Source organism: Heloderma suspectum, chromosome 13 (genome assembly GCF_057233095.1).
Source record: "Heloderma suspectum isolate Gila_16-S chromosome 13, 16-S_ref, whole genome shotgun sequence".
NCBI classification, from domain to species: Eukaryota; Metazoa; Chordata; class Lepidosauria; order Squamata; family Helodermatidae; genus Heloderma; species Heloderma suspectum.
Genome location: NC_139470.1, coordinates 17,193,476 through 17,219,890, shown reverse-complemented (window position 1 = coordinate 17,219,890; position 26,415 = coordinate 17,193,476). Strand labels below are relative to the sequence as shown.

Here is a 26,415-nt window from a genome sequence, read left to right as displayed (position 1 = left end):
TAATGGATTTTTGTGTGTGTATGTTTTTAAACTTGTTCGGAAATGGATTTGAGCTCTGGGAAAAGCAACATTATAACATTTTAAGTGAAACTACCCAAAAAATAGACACCAACGACTACAAACTCTGGCGAGAACTCTGACCAAGCAGCAAAAAATTCCTACTCAAGTTTCTGTCTGAATTATATGCAGTTTGCTATTCTGTATGGCAGAGTAGGATACACAAAAATTTCTGTTTGAAACTTGGGGAAACCCTTTAGAGCCAGCCTTTTCAACAAGCTGTTCCACAATTTATTTCTACGTACTTTAGAAAGTCTGCAGCAGAACCTCCATTTGATCATGATGCTTCAGGCCGATAACAAGAGAAGCCTTGATAGCGCTGAAGGTCACAGCCCATCTGACATACTGTGCTCTGCATTTTTCATTGCCGCTGGAGCACGCTTACAGTTTAAATACTGGGAAGCTTCTCTCACAAATAACTCTGCCATCTTCTGGGGGGGGGGTCTTGATCTAATTAGGCTTTGATCATCCAAAACATCTACAGTACCATCTGCTGGGTGCCTCAACGAACCCGCCCTTCTCCGCAACCCAATTCCACCAGCCCCCATGCCCCCAGCATCATTCAGAAATGCATTTTGCTAACAAGCGTGGGATTTCATCGCAGTTCAGGGTGAACTAAAAGAATATGAGAAATACAGCATGATTAAAACACAGTTGATAGATCTGGGCTGAGGGCTGGCGCCACTGAGGGGCATGCTCAGGCACCCAGAGGAAAGCTGTCATTGTCACCAAAGGAAGCTTTTCTCTCCCAGCTTGTGGGGTGGGGGGTGGGTTTCATCAGGGCCATAGGGACTGGGTTCGCACAACATGCTAACCCACACTCAGTGGTTGACTGTGGGTTGTAGTTGAACCGTGGGCTGTTTGTTGAACCGTGGGTTAACATGTTGTCTGAACATCCATAGGGTGGCTTGTTAACCATGTAGTGTGGCTTATTTTCTCAAACAAGCCACCTTGAGAACCTATGGTTTGTTGTTGGGTTGTTTGGGGTGGTTAACGAGACACCCTGCAGAAAATGTCCTGGGTTCAGACAGCACACTAACTCACGGTTCAAAAAGCAACCCACTTTTCAACAACAGCCCACACTCAGCTACTGAGTGTGGGTTAGCGTGTGGTGTGAACAGCCTATATGTGGGGGGCAGGGGCGGGGAGAGGGTGAACCCTCTCAACAGGAGCTGGTGTGGCATAGCTAAGAGACTGAGCTACAGATTGGGAATTCCCTGGTTTAAATCTCACCTCTGCTAAACTCACTAGAGTAGAGGACTTGGGTAAGTCACTCTCATTCAGTCTCAGTCCCTCATCTGCAATATGAAGGATAATAATACTGACCCACCTTACAGGGTTGTGGTAAGTATTACAGCTAGATACTGCATGTAAAGTTCTCTTTGAACACTTGAAAGCACCATTCAAATGTTACTTTATTACTATTACCACCACCAACACGTTCTGAGTGCTGTATTTTGTACTATTGCCAAAAAGGATTGCACCACTATGTTAAGCCTTATAAAAGCATCACTCCCTAAATTTATTCCTACATTCAGTGCGGGTTTGTCTCCACTCATCTGACAACTGTCCCTTGTACATTTTCTTTTCAACTTATGTGTGCATTTTTAGTCTCCTAAATAATATCAGTTAAACCTTATGCTATACTGCGCTGGCCGAGACTCAAAATAAATCACGCAGTTTCCTGCCCAGAAGACAATGCAAAAATAAAATAAAAATACACAAAGTATCTGGAATGCTTTAGAGGAGAAACAAAAACATCTAGCAGAAGGAAGGAAAGAAAACTAGTTTGAGTGAGAAAAATCCACATACATCCGCTCTGAAAGCCTGCGTTTACCAGAAAAATCATTTTAAGATTTAGAGCAAAGCATGGTATCCTTTATAGTTGGAAAAGCCTAATTCTGTGCATTAGGAGCAGGGGTCCCCAACCTTTTTGGGTTGGTGGGCACATTTGGAATGTTGAGAGAGTTGCGGACACTCTCACAAAATGGCTGCCATGGGAGGGCTTGCTCATTCATAAAATGGCTGCCATGGTGGGCAGGGCCAGTCCTAAAACACGCATTTGTCAGATGTCAAACTGGTGAGACTAAAAGAAACGTAACTTGCCCAAGAACCAAAGTACAAGGCAGATACTGTACTTTGGTAGGGGCATCTGAGCTCCAAACACAAAAATCCACTCATTTGAACCCAAATAAAGGTGGTGCTGGAGGGCGGCATGTTGTTTGTGCATGGCAACCTCCTAGTTTAATAATAAAAAAAAAATCTTAAGAAATAATATTAAAATTGGGAGGGGCAGGAAGACTGGTGGACACCAAGAGAGGTGTCCTTGCTGGAGACCCCAGTGCTAGGCTGTCTGTTGCTTAAAAACTGTCTGCACCGTTCTAGATCCTGGGTGGACACATGGACCCAGTTCGCACAATTGTGGCGTGGTTAACAATCCATGGACTTTTGTTGGGTTATTTGAGGGTTGCTGCCCACCCCAAACAAGCCATGTCACCCAGGTTCAGATGACACAGCAATCCGCGCCAGCAAGGTTATTTTGGGAAATCTGACCAGTATGTGGCCGGCGGTTATTTCCCTTGCGGAACCAGCCCACAGTGACCATGCAGCAAAAGACATGCACCTGCAGTCTTTTGTGTTGAAATCGGCAGCACCGATTTCAACACAGAAGTGCACTGAAGGGCTCCCCAGCCCTGATTAGCATGTGTACCTTTTTACTGCAGCCAAACTTCTGCTTGGAGAAACACACAGTCCAAAGAGACTGAGCTTGGCAACAATGCTGAGGGAAATCAGAAGAGCAAAAGCTTCTGCCTCAGATTCTCATAAACTGAGCCAACGGGACAAATCAGGACACCTGGAAGAAAAGGCTGAATTCTCCACTTAAACTATCCAGTACTGAAGCAGATGTGTCTCTCTACAGGAGCTGGTGCTGTTTTTGTACTGCAAGGCAGGCTCTGCGTCCCACCTGCCACCCACCAATTTTCACCTCTTCCAGCCACCCACTTTGGGCCAGCTTTCATAAAAAACAAAGCAACCGCCCCCCACCCCTCAAGCCACCTGGCATATTTTTATAGTGAAATGCAACATCAGTCCATTTCAAAACAAAAACAAACATTGCTCCGGGGAAGGTGGCTTTGCGATTGTCATAAGGGCCAGCCAATCAGCACGCTGCATGGCTAGCTAAGGGAAAGGGACAGAGGTGGCGTCATGATTGTCAGAAGGGCCGGCCAATCAGCACTCCACATGGCTGGCTGGCAGAAGGGGACAGGTGGCATCGTAATTGTCAAAAGGGCCAGCCAATCGGCACTTCGCACAGGGAAAAGGAAGAACCAGTTGCTCCTGTGCTTGATTCTCTGTGGAAGGATTAACTTCTGACCAAGAAGAGGCGAATATGGATCATCATGCAAATTATGTATATCTCCACACAGCTTAAAAGCCAAGCCAGGCAGGCCTTCACAGGGGTAATGTGCAAAGCCTCCATTTACATATGCAAGAACATGAGTTGCTAATGAACTGATGAAAGAGTGCAATCATCTCAGAAGCATGTCTTGCATTAGTGATTTCACTACAATGGCAGCTCGAGATTTAGGAGCATTTCTTAATCAAGATTTGCTCTTACAGAGGCTGGAGCAAAAAAAGAAAGAAAGGAAAAACAGTAAAGGCGTGAAGATCACACATATGTCCCTAACACACTTTCTCCTTGCTGAATTTGTGACAGTGACTCATGAGGTCTGTGGGACTGGAAGAAGCTATTTTTAGTTCCAGTGACAGTATACCATTGCTCGTAACTGCACAGACACCTTTAGTTACTGTGAACCTAACTTTACGGAATGAACTGCAGAGCCACCTTCACCAGGATGCACCCCAGGAAATAAAGGGTTTAGGAGAGAAAGGCACAGGTTGGTGTGACCTGTCCTGTCCTCTTCAAAATCCTTTATTTCTTCGGTGCAAGAGATTCCTTCTCTTTTATGCACACTTTCTAGAACACATCTGCGGTGATTGAAAGGCTGATTTCAGGGCTGGCGCCGGGGGTTAGCATTGCTGGGCACTCATCAAGACCCAGAATCCAGCAGGGGGCCCACTGCAGACCCAGGCGGTCATGGCCTGTTCTCTGGGCCTCTCTGAGTGAGCAGTGACGGAGCAAGGAGAAGCAGCAGTCTCCACTTCTCTTGCCCTCTCAGCAGCTGTGTGGGTTGGGCCCAGAAGAAGAGAGCCAGCAAGGGGGCAGTGGGGAGAGTGGCAAGGAGGTGGATCCATTCAGGGAGAGGACCCACTAAGGGAACCTTCCCAAAGTCCGGCCCACCCCACACATGGGCCAGCCCTGGCTGATGCGCTTTATTTTCAGTAGTGAGGTGTGAAATGCTACCTTACTGCCTAAGGCAACACAGAGGCCTAATCAGTGTGCCTGAGAAAAGAATTTTACTATATAAGTGGAAAAATCAATGTACGGAGAGAAGATGTGGCTGCCAATCATCAGAATGAAACACTTTTGCTTGAACGTGGTACCCAGGCTGGTAGTATGCCAAGGACAATTTCTCTTTTCATCTCCATTACATTGTAGTCTCGTTCTTTCGTCTAAGGAGCTCAGGGTAGCATACATGACCTTACACCCTTTTATCTTCACAACAACCCTGTGAGACAGGTAAGACTGAGAAAGAAGGGACTGGTCACCCAGGGAGCTTCATGGCTGAATTGGTTTCTGAATTCAGATCCTCCTGGTCTGAGCCCATCATGCTAATCCCAACACCATGATGGCTATTTCTCTGCATCAAAGTGCACAGGAAAATTTGATATATGATTCAACGAAATCGCTTCCTTTACCTTCCAAACACTGTGTGCTTCTTGTCCAGGTACGCACAGGAGCGGAATGTGATGAAGCTGGAAGGGGAGGGGAAAAAAGACAGCTCTTACAAGCCTGTAATGAACAGAACGTATCCAGAGTTTTCAAAAGCTGGAGAATTTCAAAGACACAGACAGTTGTGGCCTGTGCAGGCCAAATGGCAAAAGGTGAGGGAGTATGTAGGATCCAAGGCGGAAGGCGTGTTGGTGGGGAGGGGAAGCAACTAAGAGGGTGGGAACGTAGCAGCACGGGTATGTCCTAGAGTGATTTCTAGCTTGAATGGAAGATCTAGTAAATTTAGAAGGGGAACGGAATATAGAGGTTCTGAGAAACATTGTTTTAATCCGCGCGCGTGTGTGTATGTGTATATATATGGGAGGTGCCAGCACTGGGAGAGACAGGAGCTCAGCGGCAGAGCACCCGCTCTGCATGCAGAAGGCCCCTGGCTCAGTCTCCAGCATCTCCAAGCAGGGCTGGAAAAACAACCCCCTGCCTGAAGCCCTGGAGAGCTGCTGCCAGTCAGTGTTAGCAACCCTGGGCTAGCTGGGCCGATGGCCTGACTCAGCATAAAGCAGTTCCCTGTGCTCCTGCGTGTCTATGCGCACACATGCACAACGCTTTTACTTCCAATACGTCTGGCTGGCCTATGGGATACCAAGACCTTTAGACTAGCACGGAGCGGCAGAAGCTATTCAAAGATGCGTACGATTCTGCAAGGTTCCGAAGAGGGTTGCGTCTGAGTTGGTGTTTTGCTGTAACAGAACTGAATCTGTAATCAAACCATCACTTGCGGAATCAGGGATAACAGGAAAGGCCAGGAGGGACTCTGTTAATGAAGACCAGCTCAGGCTGCGCTCTGGTGCACACACGCAACAGGCATTAAGATCCGTTAGCGATTAAGAGGCATTACGGAGAGAACCCCGTGTGCACCAGTTCCTGCGTGTGACAGTCACACACTGGCATGACCTGCCTTCATCCAACCTCCTCTTTTGGACTGTGCCGGTGGGGCACAGTTGCGTGCAAATGTAGGTGTTGGGCTACAGCTCCTATCATTCCTCCCCAGCATGGCCATTGGCTGTGCTGGTTGGGAATGATGGGAGTTGGGGCAGTACCAGGTTAGGGGAGGCAGGGGCTCAAGCAACGTTAGTGGAGGGGCTCGGGCTCCGTGCAAGAGCACCCGACCCCAGGTTCGATCCCTGGTAGCTCCAATTTTTAAACAGTTCAGGTAGTGGGAGATGCCAAAGACCCCGTCCTGAGACTCTTGAGAAGCACTGTTGGTCAGTGTTGACAATACCAAGGTAGAGGGATAAATAGCCTGACTTGATATATGGCAATCCCAGTGCAGCCTGGTGGCTGCAATGTCAGTGAGGCAGTGAATCCGCTCTGGGCTGCAGTCAGAACCAGTCAGAACTGCTCCAGGCTTCTGACTGAAACCTGGAGCGGATTCACCGCCCCACTGACATGGCAGCCACCAGCCTCCACTGCAACATCCTATGTTCTATGTGCAGTAGGAGCCCACTACCTAGAGCAGGGATGTATAACCTAGGCCCATGGTCCAAGCCTGGCTTGCCTTGGATTCCAATCTGGCCTCCTTGGCACCCCAGATGGCCACACCCCCTTTCTCCCAACCACCAATTGGTGGTTTCCCAGATTTCGTGAAGTTTTTTTCCCCCATTCTAAAAGGTTGGAATGCCTCTCCTATGTCTCAGTTACTGGATTTCAGTTAAAACCTGCTGGCATTTTTCAGATTTGGAGCCCTGCCACTTTGGCCTTGCCCACCGCTGGAACATGGCCCCGGAGAGCTTCTCCAAAATGGAATTCAGCCCTCCAGCTGAAAGAGGTTCAGTACCCCTGGAGGCTCATTGAGTGTATGACCAACACACCAGGACATGGCATCAGCCAGCCCTTCCTTCCTTCCTTCCTTCCTTCCTTCCTTCCTTCCTTCCTTCCTTCCTGTCATACAAATCCCACCTTTTTTTCTACTTAAGGAACCCAAGGTGGTATACATAATCTTCCTCCTCCCCATTTTATCCTCAAAACAATGAACTAAAGACCTTTTGAGGTCATTCTGGGAGGTGACTTCACCAGGCGCTGCAGAAAAGCCATCGGTACAGATCTAAGTTAGACGCAGCAAGGCTGGCTGGATTGTCTTCTAGTTTATTTATCTGGAAGAATTAGAACCTGCCTTCCCTGCAGTGGCTTACATGCAATTTTTTAAAATTTCAAAGATAAGACCTAGGAATTAAGCAGATTAAGATCTATTGCAGAACAGTAGCTGCCTTCAAAGCAACTAAAGGCCAACCATTCTATCTAAGCCTGGGAGAACAGAGTTTTCACCTCATGCTTCTTCAAGTGTTACAAGCCATGTGCTACGGAGAGCAGAAGAGCTGCCAAGGCATCACTTACAATTGGGACTTGTTATTGTTGACTCCGGTATTGGCCATGCTGAGGACGCCGCGGCCTTTGTGAGACAAGTTGGGCTTGAACTCATCCTTGAAAGGTTTTCCCCAAATGGACTCTCCTCCTGAAATTAAACAAACATAAAACTTTCCAAAAGACAATGCTACTCCCACACCCGCATGGTGAAGTCATGCCAATCCCAATCCCAATCTCCCCTCCCTCTCCCTCTCCCTCCCTCACACTCACACACACAGTCAAATGTCAATGCATTTACAATCACAAACCCCACAACTGCCATTTTCTCTAATTCATTAACAAATTGTAGAATAAACATTCCATTAAAATATAATGCAATAATAGAACCACATCTTTATCTACCTATATAGATATAGAAAGTTCGAACTACCAACAGGTTCATATGAAAATACATGGCGAAATGTGAAATTCTCACATACTACTCTATCAAATATTGATATGAAAATCACACATCTGTAGATGGGGCTGCATACTTCGTTTCTCAACCATCATTTTCAAGCGAGAAAATAGCTTCTGATCCAGGAAGGGAGTTGCTATGTCAAAACAACCGCTAATACAGCAACTGATAAATACGGCAACTGATAAATACAATTACAACAGGGAATGGGGGAGAGAGAAGAACATAGGAAGCAGACTTATACGGAGTCAGCCCATTGGTCCATCTAATCCAGTATTGCGGACGCTGACTGGCAGTGGCTCTTCAGAGTTTCAGGCAGGAGTTTTTCCTGCCCTACCTGGGGATTGAATGGGGGAACCTTCTATATGCGAAGCTCTCATCCAATCCTATACCAAACCAATTCTCAGAGCGTGGATCCTAGTGTAGCCAAGCTGTCACCATCTACGCAGAAGGGGAGGTACTGGCAGGCTTGGAGGGACCACAGGGTTTGCAGTGATGAGGAACTTGCGGGCCCTTGGGGCTTCCCCGTGCGGCCCACCAGCTTCTGTCCTAGGCCCAATCCTTTCCCTAGGCCCCACCCAGTGCTCAGAGCGGGGCTTCTCTCTTCAGTGCCAGAGAAAGGCAGCCCTCTCTAGCAATGCACAGGGAAAGGCTGTCCCTTCTTCCGTGTACAGAGAGGCATGGAGCATCCATAGAGAAAGGTGTCAGGCGACAGGGCTTTGAGGGCCGGGCGTGGGGAAGGACCCTGTTCCCTGACATCACCCAGCCCTCTGGAGGGTGTCTTGGGATGCAATCCGGCCCCCGTGGTCAGAACACTTCCCTACCCTCGCCCCGGGGAACAGGGGAAGGCTCAAAAGATGGCCAAATCTTGTACTCCTCTTCTTATAACTTATATCATGGTTGGTAAAGTAAAGCAGAAAAATACAAATAGATGTTAAATATACTACCCTCTGTCAATAATTAGATTTAAACTTAAATATATTTCTTCTTCTTCTCATTGCTTAGGTTGATTTGATTTTGGAAAAGGAATAACACCATTTAAAAAAAAAAGATGGCCAAACATCCCCCTCATACCCCCACGTTGTGTATGTTTTCCCCAAATTATTAGCCCTTCCAGGAGGAGTGAACTCCTTGCAATTCACACAAGACTTCTAATCTGCAATTTGCACCCCTGCTATTTTGTGGTGCCGCTCTGCGCTCCGATTTTCTCTTGAACAGATAGAAAATGGAATCTCCATTTGGGTGCAGACCTATTTGCTTGGCTGTCACTTCTCTGCTATTTATGACAGTTGTGACATTTTCATTTTCCCTCCAGGACTAGTCTTAAACAGGAGAGAAAATTCTGAGACAAGTCATTTCCATACTTATATGGTCAACAGTTCTAATCTTGACTGACAAACCATGAAAGAGTAAAAAAATGTGTGTATACTTCTCTGTCTCGCTTGCTCTCTCGCTCCCTTTACGTCATTAATGGAAAGAAAGCGAAACACCAGAAATGCATCTGAAAAGAGGGGCTGGTCTGCTCTCCAGACAAGCTGAAGAATCCCCTGGAGAAACCGTATCGCTGGCAGAACAGCGGTTTCCAGAAGCATCTGATGTACTCCAGAGGCTATTGGAACACGTACGCGGCGAAACAATTTGAAACACCAGCAAGTGCAAAAGCAGCAAAGACATCAAAGGGAGGGGAAAGGAAAGTCGGACCATCAGGCACTGGGAAGACTCCAAGACGTTCTCCCTGCCCCATTCCCCTGCATGCAAACAGACCCACATGCTTCTCATTTATTATTTCTTCCTTAAGGGGAGAGGAGACACAGGGCATGAATAGGATTCCCCATTCTTTTCAAGTGTTGGTCCATCTAGCTTAGCACTGTTGACATTGCTCAGCTGTGGCTCTTTGGGGTGCAAGACAGGGCATTAACCCTGGGACCTTCTGCATGCAAAGCATGTGGCGCAGAGCTCCAACAGCGGTGGGCAGAAGGTAGATCTCTGGATGTTCTGGACTTCGCCTTCCAGAAGCCCCTGCCAGCATGGCCAACAGTAAAGAATCTGAAGTCCCAACACATCTGGAGATCTACCTTATTTATTTAAAGTATTTTTATCCTGTGCCTTGGGGGCGGGGGGGAGAACGGCTCTCCGAGTGGCTTAAAATAAATCCGCAAGACAGTCCTGGCCCTCAGGCTTACAACCTAAAAAGACATGACACGCAAGGAAAATGGGATGGGGAAGGAAGAGGAAGAAAAAATACCGTGTCCACCCCTGCCCTTACCCAACATTGGAGAGCCGGTGTGGCAAAGCTTACTGGGTGACATTGGGCCAGTCACTGACTCTCAGCCTAACCTACCTCACAGGGTTGTTGTGAGGATAAAATGGAGAGGAGGAGGATCATGTAAGCTGCCTTGGGCTCCTTGCAGGAGGGAAAAAAGCGGGATATAAATGTAGTAACAAATAAAATCATTGCTTAAAACACGTCAGCCTACTTGTCTACCTAGCCCAGCATGGGCTTTCCAGGGTCTCAGGCGGAGGTATTTCAACCTGATACTTTCAACTGGACATGCCAGGGATGAATCTGGACTTTCTGCATGGAAAGCAAGTTCTCTGAACCCAAGCTATGGCCCCTTTTCCAATTCTGCATATGCGAGCAGTGGTTTCAGATCAAAACACGAAACAACAGCATTCTACCAGCCAAGCAGGCACACTGGATGATACGTTCCGTTGTTAAGTACAAACTTGGAGCACATCAACAAATAGCGAGACACCATGTCTTTGAAATAGATGCAGCAGATGTAAAGATGCAAAAATAAATCCAAGGTGTTGTTTTGTTTTTTAAAAACAAGTGGAAGAGAAAAGAAAGGAAACTTTGGCCCACTGCTTTCCCCAAGACAGAGAAGTAGCCATGGATTTCCTAGCCTGCTTCTCAAAAACCACAGCAGCTCCCCTTGGTTGTCACAGAAAAGATGTGTTCTTCCTTGCTGGCAAGACGCTTGCCATAAACAAATGCTGTTTAAAATGGGGGTGTGGGGGCTCTGAAGCAGGTTAAAAATAACAAACCCTGCAATATTCCAAACAAAAGGTGTGGGCGGGAAATGCATCGGCAGTTGCAATTTTAAAATTAATTGCCATTTTACTTAATTGTGGGGGCGGGGAAGGGGAGTGAAGGGAGGGGAGGGGTGTACGAAAATGGCTAAGCTCTGGATGATCGAAATGCGAAGACTTCTATTTACAGAACTGACAACTTGTTTGAGTCCTCCTTTCCTTTGCCACTCAGGAGTTACCCTACACATTTCACTTTAGCAATACTCCCTCAGACAGCCACTTTGTTAAAGGATGTGCAGATTCAAAAGTAGGTGGTTTTGAGATGAGAAGCAGCAGGGGATGGGATGCTTAACCCTCTCCCTGCTCTCTGTTTTCCTCCTCCAAATCAGCCTCTCAAACTTCTTCCCCATTGCAGGGTTCAGTTTGCAGATTTTCAGTCCTCTTCGCCCAAACACACAGAAAAGAAACCTCAAAGGGATTTGAATGCCCGCCCCCTGCTGTAACAAAATGCTTTGGGCTTCAGAATGCTGACACAAATTACTGTTCTGTAAAAACTGAGAGAACAGGAGAGAGAAAAAAAACCCAGTGAAAAATGAGAATTCTCTGCAGTGATAGAACAAATGGCTGGACTTTGGGCTGATTACTTATCTCTCAGCCTCAGCGTTCCTCATCTGTAAAATGAGACAATTAATTGGATGCTTTTGACCTGTTCCCCATGCAGCTCCTGGTACATTTTTAGGGTTTGGTGCCAAGATTGCCTGGTCTACAGTAATTCAGATCAGGATTTGTTCTTGTATTTGCAGGTCACCCCTACCCTTGAATGCCTACCCTTGACACTGGGCCTGGGAAGCTGCCTTATACCAGACTATACCAGGTTGGATGCCAACTCCCAGCACCACCCAGCCAGCCATGTTGGGATGCTGGGAATTGTCGTCCAGCACATCTGGAGGACACCAGGTTGGGGAAAACTGGTCTAAACAAAGCAGACCACGCATGCTTGACATCTCCCTGCCCATGCCTTAAGATACACAGAGCATCTCATAATGATGAAATACAGCTTTGAAACTGCTAGCAAACTGATTCGCGCACCAGCCCCTTCCCCAGGATAGGTTCGCCCCACATCCCGGCTGGAGTCGTTGACTAGTATTCCCGTTCTGGGTCTGGTAGTGGGAATGCCAGGTCACCGGCTGCGGTGCTGGTTCCAGGCTCTCGAGGGCCATTGAGAAAGACCCCCTCCTTCAGTGAGTCTGCCTTCTCACCACCGTTGTCACCAGCTGCGCTTGCTCCTCATCCTCTTTCTCGTCATTGCCACCACCTGCTTGCTTGGCAGGCAGACAGCGCCAGGGAGCAAGTCAGCATCTGCTGCTGCTCCTTTTCACCGCCACCATTCTCTGACCCAGAGCAAGAGGCAGCTGAACAAGCAGGCTGCAGAGGTGAAGAGGAGGAGCAACTCCGGGGGGCTCTTGTCAGTGGGCCTCTGCTGGAGTGTGAGCCCTTGGCAGGTGCCCAACCATGCCTACCCTTGACGCCAGCTGCCTCATCACTTTGCTTCCCAGCATTCATTGTGGGTTGGCATGGCAGTTAAACCCATTTAAAACAGAGATAGCTTTGGGCAAATCTTCCCCTGCTCCTTGAAATAGGAGCTTTTATCTTATTTTTCTCTGAGAAACCAGGAGTTGCGCATTATAGCAAACGATTACTGCAAGGAATTCCAGCTACCACATGACTTCTAAGATAAAGGACGATTTCTCGTCTGGCTACAATGTAAATCAGGCTTACCTCAAGACCGAAATGCCGAATTAAGATTAAGGAGGACGGAAAATTGTGATTGCTTCTTCGAAGCACTCATCTAAAGCTTCCCTCTTAAATAGCTGTACACCGTAAGTGGAATCTTAGAGAACTATGAAGCCTAGAAAAGTCAAATAAAATATATTGTGCCAGAGTGCCACTTATTCCAGTGAGAGTAATTTAACAACTTCACTGTCTTAATATCCTTCGCTGTTAATTTAAAAAATGCATAGCGACTATATTCCAAAGGCTTGGCGGGGGGGGGGGGCATAACAAGCGCTATAAAAAGCCATCATATGCATAAATCAGTTGCTTTATCCCTTATAGGAATTTTAACCATCTTCTGGGCAAACTAGGAAGACCCACACACATGTTTTTGTAAGGTTCCGTTCTTTCCCCAGGGTCTCTAGAAGTTCGCATCTCGGAATGGAGAGTGGATGCATCATCTCTAGAAAGGCAGCCCGCAGAAGAGAGTTTGCCAACTCACACACTGCAGCTGCTGAAGTAGATTTCCATTCGTTTGAATGGGGGCGGGGGAATATTTACAACTACAAACATGCCCATTTTCTACTCCATCTATTTATCTGTAGACCATGGTATCAAGATGCTGATCTTTCTGAAGAATGACATGGGGCTCAGTTCAAAACATAATCCCTTGCTTGTTTGGGAGTTAGAAGAGAACTAACCCATTTAGGACACCAAAAAAGAAGGGACCTGGCTTTCATATTTAAGCTCATGATGTTTCTGTGGTCTTAAAGCTAAACACCACCACCATGGAGGTGGGTTTCCAGGCAGCACGGCTGGCGTCAAGGGTAGGCATGGTGGGGCACTTGCCGAGGTCCCACACCCTAGCAGGGGCCCACTGACAAGAGCCCCCTGGCCTTGCTCCTCCACTTCACCACTGCTACCTGCTTGTTCACCCGCCTCTTGTTCTGGCCCAGTCGATGGTGGTGGTGAGAAGGAGGAGCAGTGGACTGCTGACTTGCTCCCCGGCTCTCTCTGCCTGCCAAGTAAGCAGGTGGTAGCAATGATAAGGAAGAGGATGAGGAACAAGAGCAGCTGTGACAACGGCACTGAGAAGGCAGATTCACTGAGGGAGGGGGCCCTTTGACCGTGTCTTGCCCAAGGGCTCTCATGAACCTGGACCAGGCACTGCCAGGCAGTTACAGGGCAAGCCGATGGCTGTACAGCTGGAATGAATCAGCGGAGAGTCCAAGTTCATAGAACCAAAGTGTCGGGGCGGGGCGGGCTATAGGCCATCTAGCAACCCCCACAGCTCGATGTAGGAAATCTAGAGCTACAGCGTCCCCAAAAGATGACCGGCCAATCTGTGCCTGAATACCTCCAGTGGGGGAGATCCACCAGTTGTCTAGGTACAAACATAGGAAGCTGCCTTATTCTGAGGCAGACCTTGGGTCCACTTAGCCCACTGTTGTCAACACTGACTGGCAGTGGCTCTCCAGGGTTTCAGGCAGGCGTTTTTCCAACCCTACCAGGAGATGCCGGGCATCGAACCCAGGACCTTCTGCATGCAAAGCAGGTGCTCTACCCACTGAGCTATAGTCCCTCCCCTTGATAATGGGTTCCGTTGTCAAACCGCTCTTACCGTCAAGAGACTTCGCAGCACCTTAAGGGTGCAATCCTATGCATGTTTAGACAGAAAACAAGTTCACTTGTTCTCAGCTTTAGCCTTCCTGACGCCATCCCGGCAATTCTGTGCTACCTGCCTGTACTCTTCCTTTGTTACTTGGCCTTCTTTCCACTTCCTATATGTGTCCTTTTTTGTTTTCAGGTCATCTCTAAGCTTTTGGTGAAGCCACATTGGCTTCTTCTGTTGTCTTCCACCTTTCTTCTTGTTGGAATTGTTTGTAATTGTGTCAAAACAGGGACCATTTGCATCCCTGTTTTCCCCCACGATAGGCTACACAAATATTTGCGAAGCCTATCGCATGAACTTATCGCTAACGGACTCTTTCTAGAGCTTTGGGAAGTTTTTCCTCAGAGTTGCTGTCCAAATGATATTTTGCTTCAGCTTTGAATTATTTTCGTCTTCTCCTGTTGGCATTTTACCAACTCCAAAAAAAACAAATAAGCAAGCAAGCAAGACTTTTGTCCAAATCAATTTGGAATCAATATTGCCGCATCAGCTGATATGGATACAAAATGGACAGGTCTGCAAACAGGGCAATCAGGAAGGGTGATTACTTCCCACGTGAGATCCTGTTATCCTTCTGCTTAAGCGCAGGAGTCTAGCACTCCCTGAGGTTTGCCAGGGAGCCACTCCCTGGCAAACCTGGGACTGGGATCTACCACTCCAGATGGCGGGGGATGGGGTTCCTCAACAGAAAAATAAATCCCTGCACACAGAAAGCAAGCGTGTCAAGGAAGAGGCTAGGCTGGGCTCCTTCTCCCTGACACACTGGGATTTCTTTCTTTTTTTAGACGGAGGAGTATTCAAACACCTGAGCCCTCCACCTGTTCTACAACATGGTTTAGCCCAGACACAGGTTTGTGGAGATGTTAAAAACAAATTTAAAAACTCTGCACATGAACTTGTGGGAGCAGGCACAACTCCTTCACTCCCCGTTTACCCTGCACCAGGTCAAAGGTGTTTGCCTCCTTGTGTCAGCGATTTAGCCATACAACTGTGAAACATGTCAGAAAATTACTTCTCATAATTCACTCGGAGTTATGGTTGGCTTCTAGAAGGGCTCCTGCCCATGTCGGAATCACTTGGGTGTAAAGGCACAGCTTTGCACGATTTGCTACAAAGCTTTACGAAAAGCTCTGAGGGCCGCCAAGCCAACCGCGTAATCAAGTTGAATTCACGCTAAGTAAGCGGAAGGAAAAAAGAAGGAAACATTGAGAAGACTTGCCCGCTGTGTGAAACTAACTTCTTTTTTTATAGGAGGGTTTAAATAAGTCCTTTCTAGGCATTTCTTTGTACCTGTATTTCATTTCCCCATAATTCCTTGTAACACCATGGAGACTGCCCTTTTATTACCTCAGAATGCCAGCTGGAACAACGCCCCACTATAATTGCTCCAGGGCATTTTCAGAAAATAAAAAAGGCAAGGAGTTTGCAGGAACACCAGTAAGTTTTACCTCCCACTCTGCCGACCCTTGAAATTGATCCTCACCTCCCCAAAATAGCTGAAATTCATTCATTCATTCATGCATTATATTTCTATACTGCCCCATAGCCAAAGCTCTCTGGGCAGTTCACAAAAATTAAAAACCATTAAAATACATTATATAAAATATAAAACCATTCATGTAATAACACAGAACAAATAGCACAAACAACAACATATATCTAAAACAAAAACAATCGGCCAGAGACAACCAAAAGACTCATTATATGCTGCCAAACACCTGAGAGAAGAGGGCAATGAGAGAAGAGAGAAATAGCCTAAACATTTTGGGGGGGTGGTATGGTCCATCCCTAGATGTAACACACAATATAATGCAGTTTCTCCGTTTGGTAGTGGGATAGCAAAATGAAATTTGGTAGGCACATTTACAACATCATTCTCTGCTTGAAGTTTGAATGCCAGACCAACTGCCACACCTGCTTTTAAGGCAGCAGAGAGAAAGCAAGGATGCAAATGACATTACAGTGCAACAACCAAAGCGAGGTCTCCCAAGCATTGTGCTCTACTGGTTAACATTACGACTTTAATATTGTTTTCTGAGCTGCCTCAAGGATCCTATTGGGCTATAATGACTCTATGATGAGCTATAAAAAATTAAAAGAGCACAGAGGCCAAAAAGGTGGTGGTGGGAGGAGAGCAAGTAAGGCTGAATTTCACCTACTGATCTGAGCTATTATTGTTATTATGGCTTATTTGTATACTGCTTTTTGGCCCCGAGGGCCCACAAACCAGTGAATTAATCTAATATGCTTTGTGTTTATTCTTGCCCTGAAAACCCATATCTACAAAAGAACAGTGCAAGATCTGAAAGTATGGAAAGCACCTTGTTGGTCTAATCCCAGGATGCAGAACCTCAGGCCTGGGGGCCAAATCCAGCCCCCTTGGGTTCCCAGTCCAGCCCGCTGGGGATTCCCAACAGGCCATGCCCCTTTCCCTGGCCCCACTCCCTTTCCCCCAACTACCGATTGCTTGGTGGTTTACCAGCTTTCATGCAGTTTTTCTCCCCATTCCAAAAGGTTGAGAGGCCTCTCTTGAGGCTTACTTAATGGCAGTAAGAACTAAAATATGCCGGGGGGGGGGGGGATTTGGTCCCATCCTTTTGCCCCACCCCCTTTGCCTCTGGCCCCACCCACAACGGAACGAGGCCCCTGAGACCTTCCCTGAAACGGAATTTGGCCCTCAGGCTGAAAGAGGTTCTGAAGCCGTGGTCTAACCTAACAAGGCAGATGTTTCGGTACTCTCGTCTCTGGTGCAGATGTCTACAGAACTCACTTATGCTAGGAGGCAGGACGAGGCGGTTGGCTTCAGAACAGTGCAAAGAATGCCTTCTGGAGCTTTTGCTTTCCTGGTGGAACACCTGTCTGTGTTGTCTGTCTACTGTTCTGGACTCCCTGTCAATATTTCCTCACTGATAACAACGGCAGGAAGATGGGGGGGGGGGGAGTACAGGAGAAACAAGGCAACTTTTATTCTTAACTTTATGAAGAAATCAGGGACTAATAACAAGGTTGGACTTGGATGGAATTGGTCCTGTTTGGCCTGGAGCACTCCCACAAACATCTCTTTTCTTTCTGAATATAACGAGGGCCTTGCTCAAGGCCACACTGTTTTTTTTTCCATTCTGCGGTTCTCAAAATAACCTATGCTGGTATGAGTTTGAGCAATGATGCGGCATAAAAGTGCATGAACTGCAGATGGCCTGGGGAAGGAGCAGAGCTCAGTGATAGAGCTACTTGCTTTGCAGGCAAAAGGTCTCAGATTCAACCCATGGCATCTGCCATTGGGGATGGGAAAGAACCCCTGAGAGCTGCTGCCAGTCAATGCAGCGGACGATATCGAGCTAGGTGGACCAAAGGACTGACTTGGTATAAGGCAGTTCCTCTGTTCCACAGAATCATGTTCCCTTGTATCCTCTCTTTTTAAAGTCCAACACACTGGATTGGTTCACACGTAACCGCAATTCCTGGGTTGTTTTACCCAGGAATTTCCGTAACAGAGCAGAAGCAAACAAGTGAGCATGCTGCCTCCTGCACACTCATTCCTGGGTTGTTGTCGTGACACCTGAACCCAGGAACTCTGGGTTGTTTAGAGGTTAAACAACCCAGAGTTCACCCAACAATCACTCATGGTTTGTTAACTCTGGTTGTTTGACCCCTAAACAACCCAGAGTTCCTGGGTTCAGTCTTCATGATAACCCAGAAATGGAACATTCCTGGGTTGTTGACTGAAAGTGGAAGTGATGTGCGCTCAGGAGATAGCGGGATCACTCACTCCTGCTCAGCCACGGCAATTCCTGGGTTAAACAATCAAGGAACTGTTGTTACGTATGAACTGGCCCGGTATCTCCACTGTTAAAAACAAACAAGCAAGCAAACACCCTCTGTTGTAAACAGCCTTGTAAATTTTACTGAAGAAAGCCGTAAAAATTATCTTATTTTTAAACATTTCCTTATTATTACAAGCATATTGAGATACATATACTCAGATGTACATAAAACAATGAATTCTGATTTCATGCAACATTAAACCAAGTCACAAGCATCGTTAGAGTTACGCTTACAACAGATCACAAGTCTGTCTCAAGCCAAGACCTAAAAGACCTAAGAAACTGAGGTTTCATAATCATCCTATTATACAGATTTGGGGTGGGCAACTTTTTGCCCGCAGGCCACAAGCAGGGATTGCTGTAGGGTGCGGTGGGCTCACACACACAGCCTTCCTGTTCACCTCCCCACTCTGAAACACAAATATATACACACGAACCCTTCCCCCATTACTCATTCACACACATTTTTGCCACACCCACAGCATCCTATTGGACTATAATGACTCTATGATGGGCTATAAAAAATTAAAAGAGCACAAAGGCCAAAAAGGTGGTGGGGGGGAGGAGAGCAAGGAAGGCTGAATTTCACCTACTGATCTGAGTGATTATTGTTGCTATGGCTTATTTGTATACTGCTTTTTGGCCCTGAGGGCCCACAAAGCCGTGCATTAACCCAGTATGCTTTGGCTTGTTTTTATTTCTCCATACCCAGAGACACAAACACTCCCCCATGCCCACTATCTTGAGCGCCCTTTTCTCGGTGAGAAGGTAGGGTATAAATCAAATAAGTCTTGGTGTACGGGGTCAGGGAAGTGCAAACCCCCCTATGTACTTGGTTATTTTCTAATAACCAGAAAAATTACCAAACACATTCATCCTACCAATGTTATTTATCTGAAATATTTTATGCCTCGTTTTTGCAAACGGCATAAAAAAAGAGTACCCCTAGTGTCAATTCATGTTGTTTTCACCCTGAAAAACCTTGACCTTAAACTCTCGAGGAATAAGCATGCTGTTGGAAAGGGTGAACTGAAGATGAAATTAATCCAGCTTTTAAAGCTGAAAACAAGTCACATCCAATACAAATGTGGATCAGTGAAGGGGGGATAAGAAACCCAGTTTGCTTACCTGTTCCTGTTCCAGTTGGATCTCCTCCTTGGATCTACAGAATCAAAATATAAGGAGAACTTAGGGTGAGAGTAATAAAAAAAAAAAAAGCGGGGAGAGAAATGGAATTTTCTTTTGAGACTGTTCTCTGCTAGCAGGTCGTGGCAATAGAACTGTTGGTACTTATTTCCAGTTCCTTTTATCATTGAGTTGTCATAGTGCATCGGTTATCCAGTCCACCCTTCCCCAATTCGGGTGACCTAGTGATGCTTTGGACTACAGCTCTCAACATTCTGGATCATTGGCCGTGTTAGCTGGGAATGACCCTTGGTCCATCTAGCCCAGTACTGTCGACACTGACCAGCACTGTCTCTCCAGGGTTTCAGGCAGGATTTTTTCCTAGCTCTACCTGGAGAAGCCGAGGATCGAACCTGGAACCTTCTGCATGCGAAGCAAGAGCCCTGCCACTGAGCCACAGCCAAAATGTCCAGAGGGCACCAGACTGTGGAAGTGTTATCTAGTCGTATGACAAGGTTATTATAATAAGGTCTCCAGTGGTGAAATGGGGAGAGGGCACAGGAAGGCTGGCCAGCTAGAGTGCTGGATTTGGATATGAACCTAACTGAACAGCCTTGCGGACATCCCTCTCTCTCCATCTAACCTCCCTTACAGGGTGGGTTGGGAGGCTGGGGAGGGGCCACAGCTCAAAGGCAGGACCCCTGCTTGGTATTCAGAAGGTCCCAGATTCAACCCCCGGCAGCTCCACTTTAGGGATCTCAAGTAGCTGGGGAGGGGCCGTGGCTCAGTGGCAGAGCCCTTGCTTTGTGTGCAGAAGGTCCCAGATTCAACCCCTGGCATCTCCTCTTTAAGGATCTCAAGTAGCAGGGCAGGGAAAGACCGTCTGCCTGAGGCCTTGAAGAGCTGCTACCAATCAGAGTAGACAATACTGGGTGAGACAGCCCAATGGGCTGGGTTGGTATATGGCAGCTTCCTATGCTAAATTGCCACCTTGGGCTCCTTGGAAGGGAGGCTGTAATGTCATGAGGCATGCTCTAACGCAGGGGTGAACAAGCAGGTAGCAATGGTGAGGAGGAGGACCAAGCCCAGAGGGCTCTTGTCAGCGAGCTCCTGCTGGGGTGTGGGCCCTTTGCAGCTGCCCATCCATGCCTGCCCTTGACACCGATGCAAAACAGAAAAGACAAAGTCCCCGTTGAGCAAAGAGGGCCCCATTTTGGCCCAGAGATATTTCCACGACAGAACTGCAACCCTGAGGGAAGTCATGTGGGCCTCGCTCATTGGATACTCATCCATGGCACATTTCCCATGCTAAGAACTATGGAAAGGTGACCCCATAAATATGGGGTCTCTGATGTGGTGCTCGTCGGCACCAAAGTGCCTGCATAACTTTTCTTGGCACCTGCCACACTTCCTCCCCGTCCTGATTTTTATTTTATTTTTAAAAGATTTTTTAAATTACAAAAGAATTATCTCTCAGCCTCAACAGTTTGCCTTCTGTGAAATGCGTGTCGGAGCAGAAAAATGTGGATTCAAAAGAGTGATTTTCTGTTTTGGAGCCTAAACCCCACCTCTGCCATTTTGAGAATGGGCAAGCCTCATCCCCATGGCAGCCATTTTGTGAGAGAGCCCATGACACTCTCAACGTTCCAAATGTGCTCACTGACCCAAAATGGTTCAGGACCCCTGCTAGAGATAATGATGTTCAGAGCCCAGCCTTTCATGTCACTCATCCAACCCAAGGCTCAAATGCTGGAAACCAAAGGGGGCTGAAAAGAAAAAAAAAAAAACCCCGACGATGACAAAATCCAAATCCTTAACTTCTGAATGCTTGGAAACAGCTGATGACAGCCTGACTTATGCAACATGGGTTGCTAAGCAATTGGCTATTGCTCTCATTCCAGAAGGGCAATTTTGTTCTCCAGGAATATTTTCTATTAATGTCAGCCTTAGTTTACGTCTCTTGCAGATTTTGGTCCATAGGGGATAAAAACCAACACCACTAAGAATTTTAATTAAGATGTCTCGACATGGCAACAAATCTCTGTTTCAGAGACAAAACATTCACTACCCCCTCACACGCACACCTCTCAATACTCACCACAAAATTACGAATTGATCTGTGAAAAATGGTCCCATCATAGTAATTTTTCTTGCATAGCTTAATGAAATTCTCACAGGTTTTAGGGGTCTGGAAAAGAAGAACATTAACTGTTTGTAATGAAAGAATGTATTTACACAGCAAAGTCAACTCTCATTTTTGCTTTGGGGAGAGGGGGTGCCCAGTATCATCAACTTGGCTAGGACCATTTAGTCCAATTTAATAAGCAAAAAATGGCTTCCTTCTCAGGCCCCAGCAATATGGCCAGATTGTCTATTTTCCCCAAAACCTGTGCTCTAATTTCCCTATTCCCACTCATCACCTTCCTCTATTATAATTTCAACTGCATTTTTCGAGACCCCTAATATTAGCCCCAATTCAGAGGACACTGATCACATTAAAGTCCTTGTTCAAATAACCCGTCCTACCTACCTACCTACCTACCTATTTATTATTACATAATAAATAAAAAAAAATCCCACCTTTTTTCCTCTTACAAAGAACCCAAGACAGGTTACATGGTCCTCCCCACTCTCTTTATCCTCACAACAACCCTGTGAGGTAGGTGAGGCTGACAGTCACTGACTAGCCTAAAGTCACCCAGTGAGCTTCATGGCTGAAGGGGGACTAGAACCTGGGTCTCTCCAGTCCCAGCCCAACACTCTAACCACTACACTACACTGGCTCTATTGATTTCAATGGGACTTGAGCATGACTAATGTCCTCTGGATTTGGGCCATTTTGCTTAAGTCGTTACAAGGCTGGCCCAAGACATTTTGTTCCCTTAGGTGGGGCAGCAAATGGCACCCCCATGCCCTCTCCCCTGACAAGTAAAGGTACATCATACTGAAGGCAAGGCAAGTTATTTTGGATCCTGAGGAAGGTAATCCCACAAGTGCTTCTCCTCCTCCCCAGCAGTGTAGTGTAGTGGGAAATGATGAAGTGCAGGCGTTCATCAAGACAGTCCCCATAGCCACGCCCCCATGGAGAGCCCAGAACTGGCAGGCAGCTGTGTGAATAGGAACATAGGAAGAGCCCTGCTGGATCAGACCAAGGGTCCATCTAGTCCAGCATTCTGTTCACACAGTGGCCAAACAGCTGCCTGTGGGAAACCCACAAGCAGGAAATGAGTGCAACAGCACCCTCCCGCCCATGTTCCCCAGCAACTGGAGTACATAAGCATACTGCCTCTGATACTGGAGGTGGCATGTAGCCATCAGGACTAGTAGCCATTGATAGCCTTCTCCTCCAGGAATTTGTCTTAACCCCCTTTTAAAGTCATCCAAATTGGTGGCCATCACTACATCCTGTAGAAGCAAATTCCATACTTCAACTTAGGGATGGATAGACTCACCCCCATCCAATGCAATAGCAACCTCCTGGTCAACTGGTGTACATAGGCATCCTGCCTCTGACACCGGAGGTAGCATATAGCCATCAGGACTAGTAGCCGCTGATAGCCTTCTCCTCCAGGAATTAGTCTAACCCCTTTTTAAAGCCATCCAAATTGGTGACCATCACTACAACTTGTGGAAGTGAATTCCATAGCCTAGCTATGCGCTGTGTGAAAAAGTCCTTCATCTGTCCTGAATCTCCCACCAATCAGCTTCATGGGATGACCCCACTGGGTTCTAGCATTATGAGAGAGGGAGAAAAAATGCTTCCCTATCCACTTTCTCCACACCAGGCATAAATTTGTACACCTCTATCAAGTCTCCCCTTCCTCGCCTTTTCTTCAAGCTAAACAACCCCAGTTGTTGTAACTTGCCCTCATGGGGAGTTGCTCCAGCCCCTTGATCACAGAATCATAGAATCATAGAATAGTAGGGTTGGAAGGGACCCACAAGACCATCGAGTCCAACCCTCTGCTCAATGCAGGAATCCAAGTCAGAGCATCCCTGACAGATGGCTGCCCAGCCTCATCTTGAATGCCTCCAGTGTGGGAGAGCCCACCACCTCCCTAGGTCATTGGTTCCATTGTCGTATTGCTCTTACAGTCAGGAAGTTTTTCCTGATGTTCAGCCAGAATCTGGCTTCCTGTAACTTGAGCCCATTATTCCGTGTCCTGCACTCTGGGATGATCAAGAAGAGATGCTGGCCTTCCTCTCTGTGACAACCTTTCAAGTACTTGAAGAGTGCTATCATATTTCCCCTCAGTCTTCTCTTCTCAAGGCTAAACATGCCCACTTCTTTCAGTCTCTCTTCATAGGGCTTTGTTTCCAGTCCCGATCATATTTGTTGCCCTCCTCTGAACCCTCTCCAGTTTGTCTGCATCCTTCTTCAAGTGTGGTGCCCAGAACTGGACACAGTACTCCAGATGAGGCCTAACCAGTGCTGAGTAGAGGGGAACTAGTACTTCCCAGGATTTGGAAGCTATGCTTCTATTAATGCTGCCCAAAATAGCATTGGCCTTTTTTGCAGCCACATCACATTGATGGCTCATATTCAGCTTGTAGTCAACAACAATTCCAAGATCCTTCTCGCTTGTTGAGCCACGTATCCCCCATCTTGTAACTGTGCATTTGGTTTCTTTTTCCTAGGTGCAGAACTTGGCATTTATCCCTATTAAATGTCATTCTGTTGTTTTCTGCCCAGCGCTCCAGTCTATCCAGATCACTTTGAATTTTTTTTTCTATCTTCCAAAGTATTAGCTATCCTGCCCAATTTTGTGTCATCTGCAAATTTGATCAGCATTCCCTGCACCTCCTCCTCCAAGTCATTAATAAAAATGTTGAAGAGCACTGGGCCCAGGACTGAGCCCTGCGGTACCCCACTTGTTACCTCTCCCCAGTTTGAGAAGGTCCCATTGATAAGCACTCTTTGAGTCCGATTCTGTAGCCAACTGTGGATCCTCTGGATCATTGTTTCATCTAGCCCACTTTGAGCTAGTTTGCTCATCAGGATATCATGGGGCACTTTGTCGAAAGCTTTGCTGAAGTCGAGGTATATGATGTCTACAGCATTCCCATGGTCTACAAGGGAGGTTACTTGATCAAAAAATGAGATCAGATTCGTCTGGCAGGACTTGTTTTTGACAAATCCATGTTGGCTTCGAGTAATCACGGCATTGTTGTCAAGGTGCTTCCAGATGGATTCCTTTATCATCTGCTCCAGAATTTTCCCAGGGCTTTATCATCTGCCTTAACAAACCAGTTTTAGCAGTTTTCATCTCCGCCAGGACCAGGCCTTTTGTAAAACAAAAGGGTCTTCATGCCCCAACACACTTTGCATTGCAAAAGGAAACAATATATTGTTGCTGGGAAAGTCATTTCTCCTGCAGCTACTGTGAGGATTGCAGCTGAGCTCAGAGAGGGAACAGGGAAGTCTGAGCTGGGTGGCTGATGAGGTCAGTGACCCTGCTAATGTAAAAGTGTCAGCACTGTGTCCTTGAAAGCCCTGGCTCCACTTCACTGCTGCTCCCAAGCAAGTAAACATACAATGTCCATATACATGGAGGGCGCAATCCTATGGCCACTAGTCAGCGGCTAGACGGCCATAGGATATGTCGGTTTCGGGGAACCGACCTTGAAGCCCACGCTCCGAGGTCAGTTCCTGGAGAACCAACCTTCCCCCACTCCTGCGCTGCCTTGCAGGCAGCTCGAAACGGCGCCATGCTCCACACTTGGAAGAGGAGTGTGGAGAGGCGAAAACGGGACATTCCAGGGTGGGGAAGGCGGAAATGCTGGTATGACACATCCTAGGTGTCATCCGGCAGCCACCTCCCCGCTCCACTTTCCCGTGGCTAGACAGCCGAAATCAGCTGTCTAGCTGCAAATGCAGGGTGGCTGAAGCATGGAGGGGATGATCCCCTCCGTGCTTCTCCTGCCCTATATTGAATAGGCAGTCACCTCGGAGTTCGGAGGCAGCTGCCTATCCCCATAGGATTGTGCCCTAAATAACTAACAATTTGCTGTCCTTTCATGACGCAAAATGAGCTGCCTACTGGTGGGACCAAACCAAAAATGGTAGTTAACTGGGAATATTAAGACCAAAATGAACATATTGGCTTCTCTCTTTATGAATCAGAGAATAAGGAGATTTTGGCAAAAGGTTGATGAGGAGCATGAGAGCAATAAAAAAAAGTTCTCTGGAGACACAGGGCAACGATCCATTTTGCGATGACTTTAAAGAAAAAAGAAAAATGAAATTAACTTGAAGCCGAAGTGCCTGAGAGAATACACAATCCCATTTCAGCATTCTGGAAACCAATAACAAACCTACAGAACACTGATAAGAGACAAATTACTTCTTTACTTTGGAACTATTCTGTAGGCTGCACCTTAGTAAAGGACAATCATTCTCCTGAAAAAATTTTTTAAATGTATGTGGAAAGGGCTGCCTTTAAAAGCTATCAACTCGTTCCCATGGCCACTGCGTGCATCATGTAAGGCGCATAATGCTCTGGCAAGTAATCGGTTTCCTTAGCAACATTACTGGAAAAAAGTACAGTAAAAGCCAGTCTAATGGTCCTTGCTCCATCAGAATCAGAAGCCAATTTCATCCTTGAAGCATGTGAAGAACTGACACCTTCCTTTCTGCTTTACTTTCACACAGAAAAATAAATAAATCTCAATTTGCTCAATTGTTCACATATTATGGGCTACCTTTGAAGTGGAGGATGCTGCAAAGAAATAAAAAAAATCCATCTTCACAATTGGCTAATTTTTTTTTAACACTACCAACGGGATTTGGCATTCCCTCAAGACTCACATGTCCGTTCTGCTCTTCACGGTATAACAAGTGGGAGGGATGGAAGAGAGCCAAGGCCCTCACCAATACTGCAAGAGGAAGAGGATGCTTCCCTTTCCAAGATTTGAGCTTCAAAAGAAAGGATAAAATGAGAAAGGGGCCGTAGCCCAGTGGTAGGGCACATGCTTTGCTCACAGAAGTTCCCAGGTTCGATCCCCGGCATCTCCAGGTAGAGCAGGAAAAGTCCTGCCTGAAATCCTGGAGAGCTGCTGCCAGTCAGTGTCGACAATGCTGGGCTAGACGGACCAGTGGTCTAACTCAGTATAAGGCAGCTTCCTATGTTCTCGTGAGCTACCGTCTGGATAATTCCACCTGCTACATTTGAGTGTCGCACTTATGGGGTTTGGCCACACCAAAGATCGTTAGTCTCTGGCCCAAGACAACATTATTTAATATGTTTATATCCTGCCT

The 26,415-nt window shown here is 46.8% G+C and overlaps 1 protein-coding gene across 6 annotated transcripts in view; it reads right to left on the bottom strand.

Annotated features, from left to right (window-relative positions):
• PPIL2 (peptidylprolyl isomerase like 2) overlaps positions 1-26,415 on the bottom strand; it is a 109,386-nt gene that overhangs the window by 35,508 nt on the left and 47,463 nt on the right. For all 6 annotated transcript variants that reach the window (XR_014785813.1, XR_014785812.1, XM_084820494.1 and 3 more), the window contains 4 exons: positions 21,256-21,345; positions 19,161-19,194; positions 7,304-7,421; positions 4,879-4,935 (listed from right to left, as the gene is read on the bottom strand). Coding sequence is in view for 4 of the 6 variants with exons in the window: in XM_084820494.1 (XP_084676620.1) it covers positions 4,879-4,935; positions 7,304-7,421; positions 19,161-19,194; positions 21,256-21,345 (299 nt within the window). In the remaining 2 variants the exon portion in view is untranslated. The remainder of the gene's footprint in view (positions 1-4,878; positions 4,936-7,303; positions 7,422-19,160; positions 19,195-21,255; positions 21,346-26,415) is intronic.